The sequence below is a fragment of the Lipotes vexillifer genome, unplaced genomic scaffold (assembly GCF_000442215.2).
Source record: "Lipotes vexillifer unplaced genomic scaffold, Lipotes_vexillifer_v1.1 scaffold570, whole genome shotgun sequence".
Classification (NCBI taxonomy): Eukaryota; Metazoa; Chordata; class Mammalia; order Artiodactyla; family Lipotidae; genus Lipotes; species Lipotes vexillifer.
Window position 1 is genome coordinate 3,232,176 of NW_006777801.1, and position 13,247 is coordinate 3,245,422.

General features: G+C 43.0%; 1 protein-coding gene across 1 annotated transcript in view; it reads left to right on the forward strand.

Moving 5' to 3' along the window:
- INTS7 (integrator complex subunit 7) overlaps window positions 1-5,115 on the forward strand; it is a 92,817-nt gene extending 87,702 nt beyond the window's left edge. The window contains 2 exon segments of the mRNA XM_007451314.1: window positions 1-156; window positions 3,639-5,115. The exon segment at window positions 1-156 is cut by the window's left edge and continues 15 nt beyond it. Coding sequence (XP_007451376.1) covers window positions 1-156; window positions 3,639-3,926 — 444 coding nt within the window. The 3' untranslated portion in view covers window positions 3,927-5,115.
- Window positions 5,116-13,247: the final 8,132 nt, after the last annotated feature.

A 13,247-nucleotide genomic window follows, 5' to 3' on the forward strand; every position in this document is an offset into this window, starting at 1 on the left:
GCTGAACCCATTGCTGTCCAGAATAACCAGCAGCTGGCGCTGAAGGTAGAGGGAGTGGTCCAGCACGGATCTAAACCAGGACTCTTCCGCAAAATTCAGTCTGTCTGTCTGAATGTTTCTTCCACACTGCAGAGTAAATCCGGACAAGACTACAAGGTAATTTAGAAAAGAGGCAGAGTTGTGATGCAGGTTTTATCAACTCATTGATGGAAGTTTTCCAGTGTTTTTCATGGTTAAGCAGATTGTAGTTATACCTCCCAAGGGATCAGATGGACATAAGTTAAAAGTACGTATTAGAGTGTAAGGGGGCTGATAAACAACACTTCTCTTTTCCCTGCCCGAACCAGTTGATAGACAAAGCATCCAGGCAGGCAGAGATCAAAATATGAGTGTCACTACTGTTAGAGCTGGGGAGAAACCTAGCTCAGGTGCCTGGCAGCAAGGACTGCCTAGCCTTGTGGCTCTGAATTGAGTTTTCCCACCAGCCTCCGCCAGTATACACAAGAGCCTGCCCCTATAAAACTGGGAGGAGCAGTACCCTGAAGCCCAAAGAAGAAGGGAGAGATAAGGTGCTTAGCTCCCCAGGCCCAGTCCCCACCCCACAGCTTACCAATCGGTAGGATGCACCTTCTCCCCTAGAGACCAGTATTGTTCATCTAATGAAAGGTCCCTCCACATGGAGGGAAGCATCAGGAGTGGGGAATAACTTCTCCCTAACCCCCTGACCCCAAAAGAACACATCTATTTATTTTTCCTTTGTTTTAAGTAAATTTTAGCATGTTCCAAAAAAAGTATACTATATTGGGCTTCCCTGGTGGTGCAGTGGTTGAGAGTCCACCTGCCAATGCAGGGGACACGGGTTCATGCCCCGGTCCGGGAGGATCCCACATGCCCCATAGCGGCTGGGCCCGTGAGCCATGGCCGCTGAGCCTGCACGTCCAGAGCCTGTGCTCCGCAACGGGAGAGGCCACAACAGTGAGAGGCCTAAGTACCGCAAAAAAAAAAAAAAAAAAAAAGTATCCTATATTGACATACAGCGATCAGATGAAGTAAAATCTTTCGTTAAGGGTTTAACCCTAGAAATTTGCTACTTTGAGAAATCATGAGGTAGGTTAACCAAAATCACGCTTGCTTTGTTAGCCAAAGCTAAGATTCTGAATCTGTGCCTGTGAAACACCAATGTTCCAAATGTAGAATGTTCCTTTCTTTAGACATCTCTTTCTAGTCCCTTGGTGGTTTATTCACAGTAAATGGAACAAGTGAACAAGTGCACAGTTGTATGAACAGAGTTGTTTAAATGTCCAAACTGGTTATGTCTGGGTTTATTTGTGGGCATCCTTGAACTGAGGTCCAGAGCAAGGAAAGGGGTATCAGTAAAGATATAAAATGAGAGCATTTTATTCTCTTTGGTGGTTTTAGGCTAAAGGGCCAAGGGAAGGTCTGGTTTAAGCCATCACTACTTTTCCTTACTTTCTCTCTCTCTCCGGGGCTCTGTACCCACTCTGAGTAGGCTGAGAAGGCTCAGCCTTCATTCTCTCCCTCTCTTTTGACTTCGAGGGCACAAAGCATGACACCTTATGTAGCCACTCAGTAGATATTTGGTGAATAATGAAAAAAATCATTTACTGTATTTAGTACAACTCTCTTATGTTTCAATGATCTCTCTTGTCACAGAAGATCATAAGGAGAACTTACATAGTCAGCTTATCCCTGTCTGCAGCTCTCTGCTCATTTTGAGTTTGAAAGATCAGTAACCATGATTCTCTTTGTTCTTGTATATAGTGATTTTTACTGTTTTTAAAAAAAACATTCAAGTCGAGAAGTACTACTGGTCTTCTCATTGTTGACTTACCTCTCAAGAGGCACTGGTTAAAGTCAAGAAGCTGACGTAATAAGCCAGGTAGTACATGATTGCTTTGTAATGTTACTTGCAGTGAGTTTGCAACTTAAAATGCATCATGCGTTCAGAGTGATCAGGTTGCCTACTAGGCCTATTTCTGGTCCTTTTAAGGAAGTTCTTGTTTGGTGTGCATATTCTTCAGGGAAATAAAAATCCTACAGAAGTTGAATGTGCAAACAAAAAACAAAAAAGGACTTACAAATAATTTTAAGATCTTGAATTTGTGGTGACTTCATTTCATTAACGTTACAGATCAGTGTCTCTAGAAAACTGACCTCATGATAACTGCTTACTGAGACACGAAGCTTCAGGGCACATTTATATAATTAATTACACAACAGAAATGCACACGTAAACATAGAGCAATCTAATCACATATTCATTCTGATTACCTGTATATGCATTCTTAGAATAAGTGTCTCTCTTGACATACTTCATCTTGGGTACAAGGAGAGATACACCTGCAGGTGTTACTCTCTTCTTTGAAGGACAAAGGTATGAGTATCTAGCTAAATACGTAAATGAATTCATAAATCTGTGTTTCATAATATGTTGTACTGCCCATCTGAACAAAACACTGATTTTTAAGTAAGCAACATGCAAGTTCTAAAGTTAATTTGTTAAAGGAGGGAAGAATCAGTACATTACTTAAGTAATATAAAATCAGACTAGCTAGGAGGGGAAAAACCATATATTTGCATAGCATTATGTTCTTTTTCAGTCTTTCAGATTTTAAACTCACTGAAACAGGTGGTTGCATCCAGTTTCTTTAGAATATCTCTTCACAGGTTAAAGAAAGGTGGGAATTGGAGTTGGGGTTGGGTGAACAAGGAGAGGGGAAGAGAAATTTCTCTTTTACCCCCTTAGGGTCTCCAGCTAGGCCTAAGATTGAACTGACCTTAAGGCACATTAACAGGAGAAAAGCATGCCAGTTTTATTAGAATTTTACATATATATGGGAGTCTTCACAGGAGGATGAAGACCCGAAGAAGTGACCAGAACAGAAAGCTTAGATACCTTTTAGTCACACAGACGATAAATTCCTGACAAAATGGCAAGACAGAGGGTTTGGGGCTAGGGACAGTAAGTAAAATGACTAGGAGATCTGTTGGGGCATTGGGGGAGACGAGTGGAAGATACGGGTTATTTTCTTAGGTTGGTTTGTACAGATCCATCTCAACATCGATTCCCAGTCTCTAGTGATAGTCTTCTCTTTTTTGGTGCAGGGAGGTTTACCTTTCTCATGGAAAATTTGATTTATGTTTTAGGTAAAAAGGGGCAGGTCAGAGAGCCCTTTCTGTATCTGTTTTTTTTCAAGTGCCCTTAGCTCAAAATAATCGCTATGCCACAGCAGCGTATTTGGGGGTGGCATGTTCTGAACAAGGCAGAAGGACCAGCATCAGAGGGGTTGAGAAAGCTCCTTCTACTCAAGCTCCTTCTAGTGAGGAGACAGTGTTACCTGATATTAAGAGTGCAGGCTCTGGAGTTAGCCAGACTCTTGACTCCAGTCTAGAGTTTCGTTATCAGATGCCAACGTCATCACTCATTAGCTGTAGGACCTTGGAGAAGTTACTTAACCTCCCCACCTCAGCTTCCTCGTTCATGAAACAAGGATAATATTAGTACCTACCTTTTGGTTGTTTGCAAGGATTTAAATAGCACTTAAAACAGGTCCTGGCTCACAGCATGCACTCAGTAAACGTTAGCTATTGTTATTTAACGATTTTTTTCATTCCAGATCCCCATTGACAATATGACCAATGAGATGGAGCAGAGGGTTGAGCCTCATAATGATTACTTCAGTACTCAGTTCCTATTGAACTTTGCTATCCTTGGCACACACAACATTACAGTGGAATCTTCTGTGAAAGACGCCAACGGCATCGTATGGAAGACTGGTCCCAGAACCACCATATTTGTAAAATCCCTGGAAGACCCTTATTCGCAGCAGATTCGCCTGCAGCAGCAGCAAGTCCAGCAGCCGTTACAACAGCAGCAGCAGCGAAATGCCTACACGCGGTTTTAGCCGTGCAACAGAGGCACTACAGACTTTCCAGGAACTGAGCAAATTAGCGAAAATAGTTTGCTTTTTCATATGGATAAAGGTACAAAAGTTAGAATATGGAGTCCATTTATCCACTGGCTTCTGTGATAGAACATTCTGAAAAAAAATTCTTTTCTTAAAAATTTACTTGGAGAAATCATTGGGTTCCTAACCAGAAAGATATTTTTTCCCCTTATTTCTTCTTAAACCAAGTCCTTCGTCTCCTATTTAGCACTTTCATTGTTTTGCTGTTATTACTTTTATTTTTGCTGAGCCTTCTCTTTTTCTTTCAGGAAAAGTCACATATTGGGATCATTGAATTAGTAAATTTGACTGCTTTCCTACCAAAATATATCACTTGCTGCCTGACATAGACCTCTAATTCTGAGCTGGGCCTTTGGAAGTTCTGACCAGTATGTGCTGGGTTTACCCAGGGTAGTAGAAACTGAGTACTCCCGTAGTTGGACTTGAAAGTGTCCCCTGAAAACATCCAGTGTTGTAGATTATGAGAGCATGCAGTCTAGCAGAAAGGAAACATCCTGCCGTATTATTTCAACTGTTTACCTATCTATTCTCTGCTAAAGCAATCTTAATTTATTGTTTTAGTATTTAATTGATCCAAAGAGCAACTAACAATTACATAGAAAGATTGGAAATTAATAACTTGTTTTTTCTAATATATGTGCAATTTTATGTAATACAGACTTTTTTAATTGTTTCTAAGAATGAAAAAAAATCACATTTAATGTTAGGAGGGCAGATCTTTAACTTTGATTGGTTTAGATTCTTCTTGGCAAGTTAGGTAATGCTAAACTTGATTGTCTAGAAACAGCAGTCTCTTTATAATACACCCTCAGTTAGTTGGGATGCTCAGAGAATTGAAGTTTTCTCGTTAGCCAGAAAACCCCCTTTTTTTCTATGTCAATACTGGTTGAAAACCATTATAAAATATAATAATAATAATACACTTTCTTAACACAGTATACTACATGTAATTTAACTGTTCTTTCCTGATTTGGGATCGTTCAGTGCTTCGGGATCATGATTTCTAGACATCAGGGATCACAGGATTGCAGACACTGATGATATGGGCACTTGGGCTGGAAGTAGCTCCCAAGGTGAAGCGCAGGGCACATTCCCTGGAAGTTTTCTTTTAAAATAAATCTCTCAATTGCTTTGCTCGTTTTGCCTTTTTCTCTTTAAAGTCGACATTGGCTCAAAGGAGGGATAGAGTTTAAAGGGAAAAAATGAGTTTGGGGGATTTTTGTGTGTGTGTGTAATGTGGCCTCTAGGGGTGAAAGTGATTGGCAGGCAACTCGTGTCCCTCTAAGATCTCTTGGCTTCATGAGCTATTGTCCCAGCACAGCACTTCTTCTGCCAGTGGCCAGGGCATTGTCATAAAACGTGTGTAAATCTACAGTGCCCACTGTGGTTGATGCCCAGATGTACGCAGTACATGATGTGCACAGGCATGACAACGTCTGGGAACATAAGCCTTAGGAAGGATTGCTAGAGAGTAGTGCGGGACGTATGCAGGACCTCTTGCCCTTCTACCAGGTGTGGAAAGAGCTGACCGGAAAGCCTAGGTTCCACTGTAGGCTCCAAAGAGTTAGCCCTGTGACCTGGGCAAGTCTCATCATCTCTGTAGATGGAAGTTTCTTTGTCTGTAAAATGATTGGATTAGACAGGACCTCTTGACTCCAGTCTAGAGTTTTGTTATCTGAAAGACTAAAGACAAAAAAAAAAAAAAGTTCTTTCTTAAACTGCAATCTTTTTTCTTTTCTTTTCTTTTAAAGTGGCTATTTTCAGAATGAAATTTTACAATGTTAATTTTAGGTTTCTGGTGCTGTTTCAAGGTAGAATTATCTGAAAAGAAGCAAATTTTGTAAACCACCAATTCCCCCAGTTCACTTTGAGACCTTCCCGTATTTTATGTTCTTAAAAATAGGCTTTTGATAGCTGTAGTTATAAACTGATTGATTTGGTATATTATAGAGCCCCTGGCACAAATTGGAAAGGAATTATTAAAATAAAAACAAATCCAAATAGTTTGGAGCAAAAAGTAACTCTGTGAAGCAAAAAAGGCTATTTTATTTTAGGATGTCCATTAGATCTGGAATTAGGACACTGATTTTATTTTTGGTATAATATCTACTGCATTTTTGGCATCAACTGTTAAACAGTTATTTGAGGTGGGGGAAACTGTGTTTATAATTTCAACAGTACACTCATGAATGAAAAGGAAAAGAATACTCAAGGACAGATGCAGAAAAGAAAGATAAACATACTGATTATGAAGTGAACATGTTCCCTGATTTTTGAAATATGAGTAATAAGGGCACTGGCCGATTGATTTAAGAGGAAGGACTCATTTTTCCCAGTATTTAGTGACTTTGCAGTATAACCTGGTGGCTAAAAACCCAACCTTTGGAGCCACTCTGTCCAGTTCCAAACCCTAACTCTACCTAACTTTGTGGCCTTGGGTGAGCTACTTAATCTCTCTATGCCTCAGTTTCCTTATTCCCCAGATCAGGAAGCATAATAGTGCTTCATGGGTTAGGTGTGAGGATTAAGCAAGTTAATACAGAATTGATATATATAAAGCACTTAGAATGTGCCTCGCACGTAGTAAGCAGATACACATGAGTGTTTGCTGTTATTATTACCGCTATTATTATCCTCCCTAGTATTATTTTTCACAGTGTTAGATCAGTTCTTTTTTTTAAATAAGTTTTTTTATTTCATTTTATTTATTTTACTTTTTTGGCTGTGTTGGGTCTTTGTTGCTGTGTGCAGGCTTTCTCTAGTTGCGGCGAGCGGGGGCTACTCTTCATTGTGGTGTGTGGGCTTCTCATTGCAGTGGCTTCTCTTGTTGCGGAGCATGGGCCCCACTACTGCGGGCTTCAGTAGTGGCAGCCTGTAGGCTCAGTAGTTGCAGCTCACATGCTCTAGAGCGCAGGCTCAGTAGTTGTGGCGCATGGTCTTAGTTGCTCCGCGGCATTTGGGATCTTCCCAGACCAGGGGTCGAACCCATGTCCCCTGCATTGGCAGGCAGATTCTTAACCATTGCACAACCAGGGAAGTCCATAGATCAGTTCTTAACCTTAGCATTTTATTTATTCAAAATAAAAGTTACCTTTTCTCTGCTAGTCAACACACATTTAAGATATCTTCCCTCACATTCATTTTGGGTACATTGATTAAGAACAAAATAGCTTAACGTTGACCTAAACAAAATGGAATTTCTGTCTACTGCAGTGCTGAAATCCTATTTAATTAAAATATTTAAAGAAAAATGTACAAAGAAAATTATGAAAATACTTTCCAAAAGTACTGATTGCCTTCAGTGGTAATGGCCATAGTATATTGACTATTTAGAAACTAAAGTACTATTGTAGTCCAACTTAAACTAAGAGATCTTGTGATGCGGCTTTCCGGCTCAAACCCACCAAGGTAGCAGGTAATTTGCAACTGAAGGCTGTCAGTCACTTTTCACATTGAAATATGGTTCAGAGAAGAACAAACCAGCCAAACAAGATCTTCAGTCTAGGGTCCCAGAGATGTCAGTTTAAGTTCTATTTATAAGACTCACTTGCCATGGATCCTTGGATAGGTCACTTGATCTTTTTGTGCCAATACATGCCAGCAGTATACTGAGAATAAGACGACCCTGCCCTCTGGTATACAGAGTATATGCAGAGTTGTCTAATAGAACTTTCTGAGATGATGGAAATGTTCTAAGTCTGTACTATCCAATATAGCCACTAGCCACATAGAGCTGTTGAGTATCTAAAGTAAGCCTAGAGTAACTGAATCGTTTATTACTTTTAATTCAGTTAAACTTAAATAGCCTCATGTGGCTACTGCCTATAGAACTGGACAGTGCAAGAGTAATAAGTGAAGAAATGAGATTCACTACTACCTTAGGACCTAGATAGTCCTTAAGTAGGTTTCTAGATAAGGTGTCTACATTGGAGTTATTTGATGCACCAAAGCTTTCATGTGGAAGAGTGTGGATGACAAAGAAGGCCTTGGGGGTTCGTGTGTTTGCTTTGCTTCAGATAATACAGTACTGTGTTGCTCAACCACCTAGCCCTGTTCTCTCTATAATGTGCCCTTGGATTTAGGTTTTATCAGTCACCAACATTAAAAGTATGATGGGAGTACTGAGAAGTCCAAAAGTCTGGTGAATTGGCTTAGATTTCCTGCCAGCAGCACTCCAGGAGGCTGTGGTCTTCCTTTCCATTTCTTGCCCAGGAACAAAAAGACCTTTCCATGGGCTGTGTATTTTATTGGCTTAACTGGCATTAGTCCACTATCCTGTGGTACCTCCCAGTCTACTCACTCTATGAGCAATTTGATGTTTAATTGTAACAGATTTAAACAGAGTGTAAGTCATGTTTTTTTTTCTTAAATAACATACCAAGATCTGGAGTCATTGATTTTCACAGTATAATGAAGAATGCGAAATGTAAATTTACTTATTTCAAATCTACTACGGTTACAAAACATGTTTTCAGTCTATATCTTTTCCCTTATCCTCCTGCTTACTTGCTAATCTCTCCCAGAGCAGTTCTCTCCTGGACAGTCCAGTTGTGCAATAATTGCGTTCTTTGCTTATGATTTAGGTCTAGTTAAAGATGGGGACTTGGTGAAATGAGTTTGGGGATTGTCTTCTTCATAGATCATGACTACGGGTCTAGCTTTTGTCTAGTGATACTTAGCCGGCAAACTGAGACTAAAAATCTTTTTATTGTTGTTTCCAGATAATTTTTTCTTAATAAAATTATAAATGTGAGATAATACCAAATGAATCAGAACAATCAGGAAGATGAACATCTACCCAGTACCCTCAAAATTCAGATTGTAAGCAGAGAAGAAATACTCTCTACCTTTTGGTTTTCTCGGGAGATTTCGTTTGTGGATTTTGATGAAGCTTATTTGTGGCTTATTTGTATTTTGAAGAAAGAAATTTAAAATAGAAGATGACTGAGGAATTATGAGAAGATACCAGTGTGAAAGTAGGCCGGGCTTCCTCAATTTCTACCACTCCCACCCCCAGCTCCCCCATTGGAAGCAGTGAGGCTAAAAATGCTTTCTGTTTATGTGTCATCTCACACTTAGGAGATGAGCAAAGTGATGGCAACTTGTTAACAAGTGTGTTAACACTTGTGACCCTCATCCTTGCTTTCCCCTCCCACCCCCACTGCCAGCAAAGGCAGCCAGTCCTGTGATTAGGAGGGTTAGTTCTGAAATCCCCCCAGCGTCTTCTCCCACTTGACAGGAGAAGCAGATGAAAAGCCTACTGTAGAAGTGCAGGTTGGAGAGAGGGGCTTTCCTGACAATGCCGGGCCCTGAACTGGGGTGAGAAATGCAAAAGGAAACTGGCAGGGAGACCCCTCAAGCAACTTGCAGTCTCATTTGACAGAAAAGACCTCTTTTTAGAGAATGTGGAGAAGGCTTTATAAAAGCTGTTGACAGAGCACAAAAGATGCCATTTCTGAAATTCTAGTAGCACCCCCCTTATATGTAACAGGACAGGCTCTTAGGTAATTAGAAAACTGGCCGTCATGTGGCATTTTCTCCTTTTCCAGCACTTCAAATGCAGTGTCCTTTCCTCCTCAGAGAGCCTCTTTTTGACATAAGCAGAGACAGTTGGGTACCTACTACTTGGAAGCCAGAGGGGAACAAAAGAGCATTTGGAAAAAAGGTACACTCCTAAAGTGTGAAGTCAGTATTTAGCCTTGAGGAGATAGGAGCTTACACTCAGAATTAAATATTGTCTCCTGTTGCAGAAACTACTGTTTCTGGCCAGGCCGTTGGAGGACACGAACCCCTCAATGTCACGTTTCAAGGTATCAGGGCATTAGGGAGTTAGGGAGAAATGACTGTAATCACAGAATCACTTAAGCAAGATCATATCTGTCCTACTTAGTGGTTACAGTGTCCCCCGGGGTGCTCAAGAGAGTATTAGCCCTGCATGGAGTTGTCTCTCTCAGGGAGTGAGCACGTCTGGAATCTCTTTGAGGGCCCTTGGTGCAGGAGGGGGCCCACGCGTCTGCCCCAAGCACCGCCTCCCCCTGCCTCTCTCCCCTGCATGCTGACCAGGTTAGCTGATGGAAAGCACTTTTCCTTCATCCTAAGCACCAAGGTAACTCAGCTGACATCACAGGGCACTGTAGCTCAGTCAGCATTTGTCCATTTGTCTGAGCAGGCATTTGTGAGCTCAGATTTCTCAGATCTGTGCAAAAGGCACAGCCAACAAGGACACAAACAATTTTGGAAACAGGTGATCTTTTATTCTTCACCAAATGTTGAGTGAACATGTGCAGGGTACCAGGAACTGGGAATACAGTCATAGACAAGTTCCCTGGGTTCACGGCCATGCCACTGCTTGTTTTTGCACAGGCTGTGGGAAACCCACCCTGGCCTTGATTATGCCAGGGCGGCCTTAGCTTCCTTGGTAGTTGACCATTTTCTCCAGTGAAAGTGGAGAGGACTGTGTTTAGACAGGACCATCCAGATCAGAGTCGCTGCTGTTTTCTGTGTGGCCTTTGGAAAAGCTCTCGCAGCCTGAAAGTCTGCTCCTTTGGTATCTAACCATCTTCCCAGTTCACTAAACCTTTCCTTACATCCCAGCTAAAGCCCTCACAGCAGTCTTAACCTCCTGCTTCAATTCTGTGTTTGAGGGGATAGAAAGCTCCCCAAAGCCTTGGTCATAGGGAAATAGCTTTAAGCAGAATGCAGCCTCCCCTGCCCCCGGCTACACCACATTGAAAAACCCATCTGCCCCTCCAGACCCAGCAGAAACCCTGGCCCTGATTCCTCCAGCCAGAAGTGGTGCTCCGTCTCCCTCTGTGACCAGTATCAAATCCAGTCTCGTGTGTGTTCTGCTGCCTGACTCTTGAGGTTGGCATGAATGTGGATAAATGGTGGCTAAAATTACCATGTCCTGTTAATGGGAACAAACACCTCTGTCCACTGTCCCACACCCCACGTCAGCCCCCTGGCTGTTCTCTGAGTCTCTGTTTGCTCTCATAACATCTCTGTGAGCCTTGGCTTCTTAGTCTGTGAAATGGGGCTAATACCTGCCTGTTGAAGAGTTGTGAAGATTAAAGGTAACAATACATGCACAAAGCCGGCTACTGGCGGGCCCACCAAACGTTGCTTGCCTTCCGTGTCAGTGGTGGAGTGGCCAGCGTGGCCTGGTGGCCCAGAGAACCCCGGGGAAAGAAACGTCAGCTTCATAAAACAGTAATGTTTCAGATCATCTCTGCCTTAAAGATGATGTCCCAGGTTTGAGGACTTAAAGGGGCAAAAATTGACAGCTGAGAGGAGGGGGGTGGTGAAGAGGTTATGTTTTCTCTCGCCTCCTAAGTGTGTCTGTGTGTGTGCATGAGATATGTGTCTAGGCAGGGAGAAGAGCTGGCCGCCTTTGGAGGATGGGGGACTGTCCTTCACGGTGTTGCCTCCCTCCTGTTGCCACTACCATCACCCTAGTTCACAACCTCATTATATCTTCCTGGAATATCACTTTCACTTCCTGTTTTTCCTGCTGCTAGTGTCTGCCTCCTCTGAGTAATCCTTATTCCCACTGCTTCCCAGTTCACTCATCTGGTCCAAAATCTTTATTCCCATTGGGTTCCCTATACAGCCTGAATTCTTCAGTATATCATTTAAAACCCTCCACAGTGAGACTCCAGCGTGGCAGCCAGGCCTCACCTCTCACCCCATCTCTGTGTATATCCCAGCCTGTAATAAAACTAGCTTCCTGGGCATCCCACGAGCTTGGTTTGCACACTCTCACCATCATGACTTTGTTCATGTTTTCCCACCACCTGAAAACTCTTTTCCATCACTGAAACCCTTGTCCATCCCCCCATGTTCTGATTCTCCAGCCAAGCCCAGGGTTCCTCCATGACCTGTATCATGTTCAGTCTTGTGTGGAGCAGTGAGCCTGCCTGGCCCTCGGAGTCAGCATTAAGGTGGACATGTAGTAGCTAATGTGACCATGTCCTGCTGATGAGAAAAAACGGCTCCCTCCGCCGTCCCACCCCTCGTGACTATTCTGCGGCCCCCAGCCCTGGTTCACATCCCAGCGTGGAGCAGTCCCAACTGGTCTGCCTACTGACTCAGTGTTCACCTCGGAGGCAAGAGATATAGGGAAGGCTTTCTACTATTTCTGAGCTGCAAGCAGTGTCAAGGCAGGAGCACACACCACTGCCATTGTGGGGGGCCTGGAGTGCAGCTCGGGTTCTGATCTGAGGTCTGAGGCAGTAGGGAGGGAACCAGAGCCTAGACTTGCAAAAAATTAAAAAAAAAAAAAAAAAAAAGCCTGTTCATCCGTTTTTTGTTTTGTTATATTTTTTCCAGCCGCACAGCTTATAGGATCTTAGTTTCCCAGGGATCGAACCCAGGACCCCGGCAGTGAAAGCCCAGAATCCTACTGGACTGGATGGGAATTCCCATCATCTGTCTTTTTCTTTAGAGTCACCTTCACTTTCCTCCAGCACCAGCCTTCTCTTGATCAGAATTTGGAATATGTTGTTGCTTTGGGTGATTTGGGTTTCACTGTTGCCAGCCAGCTTTTTTCTGGGGCACCTTCCTCCTTCCCTTTCTCCCTGCCTTTCTTTTTCAAGGACTGATTGAGCACCTGTTATATGCAAACACTGCAGCAGGTAGAGTCCCTGCTCTCTGGAAGCTTTGGTTGGTGGTTGTCATGTGTGTCAGCTTGATCCATGTTTGTCCACAGTGCCAAGGTGCTGAGGTGCCAGTCGCACTGAGGTGAGACTTGAGCAGTCCACTCCATTGTCCTTCTCATAGACTGAGCTCGTGTATAAAGAGCTGCCTGAAAGACCCTGTGGGAGGTGGAGTAGGAAGACAAAGGCGAGCAGAGGAAGGCAGAGGTGGCCTTGGATTCTCACCACTGCAATCCAGAGCCAGGCACAAATCAGACTCGGAGAGCTCCACGCTGATGCTTTCACTCCTCTGCGGGTCACCTATTAGATTGCCGGCCAGCTCATGCTTTCCCCTCACCTCCCAGCCCCCATCTGCTTTCCTTTATACTTCTACCCCACGAGCTTTGGACCACAGACTCCCTTTGGATGGCTGGACCTGTGACAGGTAACCGTGGGAGTCATCCAAGACCATGTTTTTTTGCTATACATACAAACAATAAAAAAGGACAGCCCAGCTGAGTTCCTGTCCAAGGTTCCCTGAGCTGCCCTTATGTCCTTATAATGCAGTGAAATATTCATCTTTCCGCTTTTCTTCTGGACATTCCCCAGTATGTGATCTTTCCCT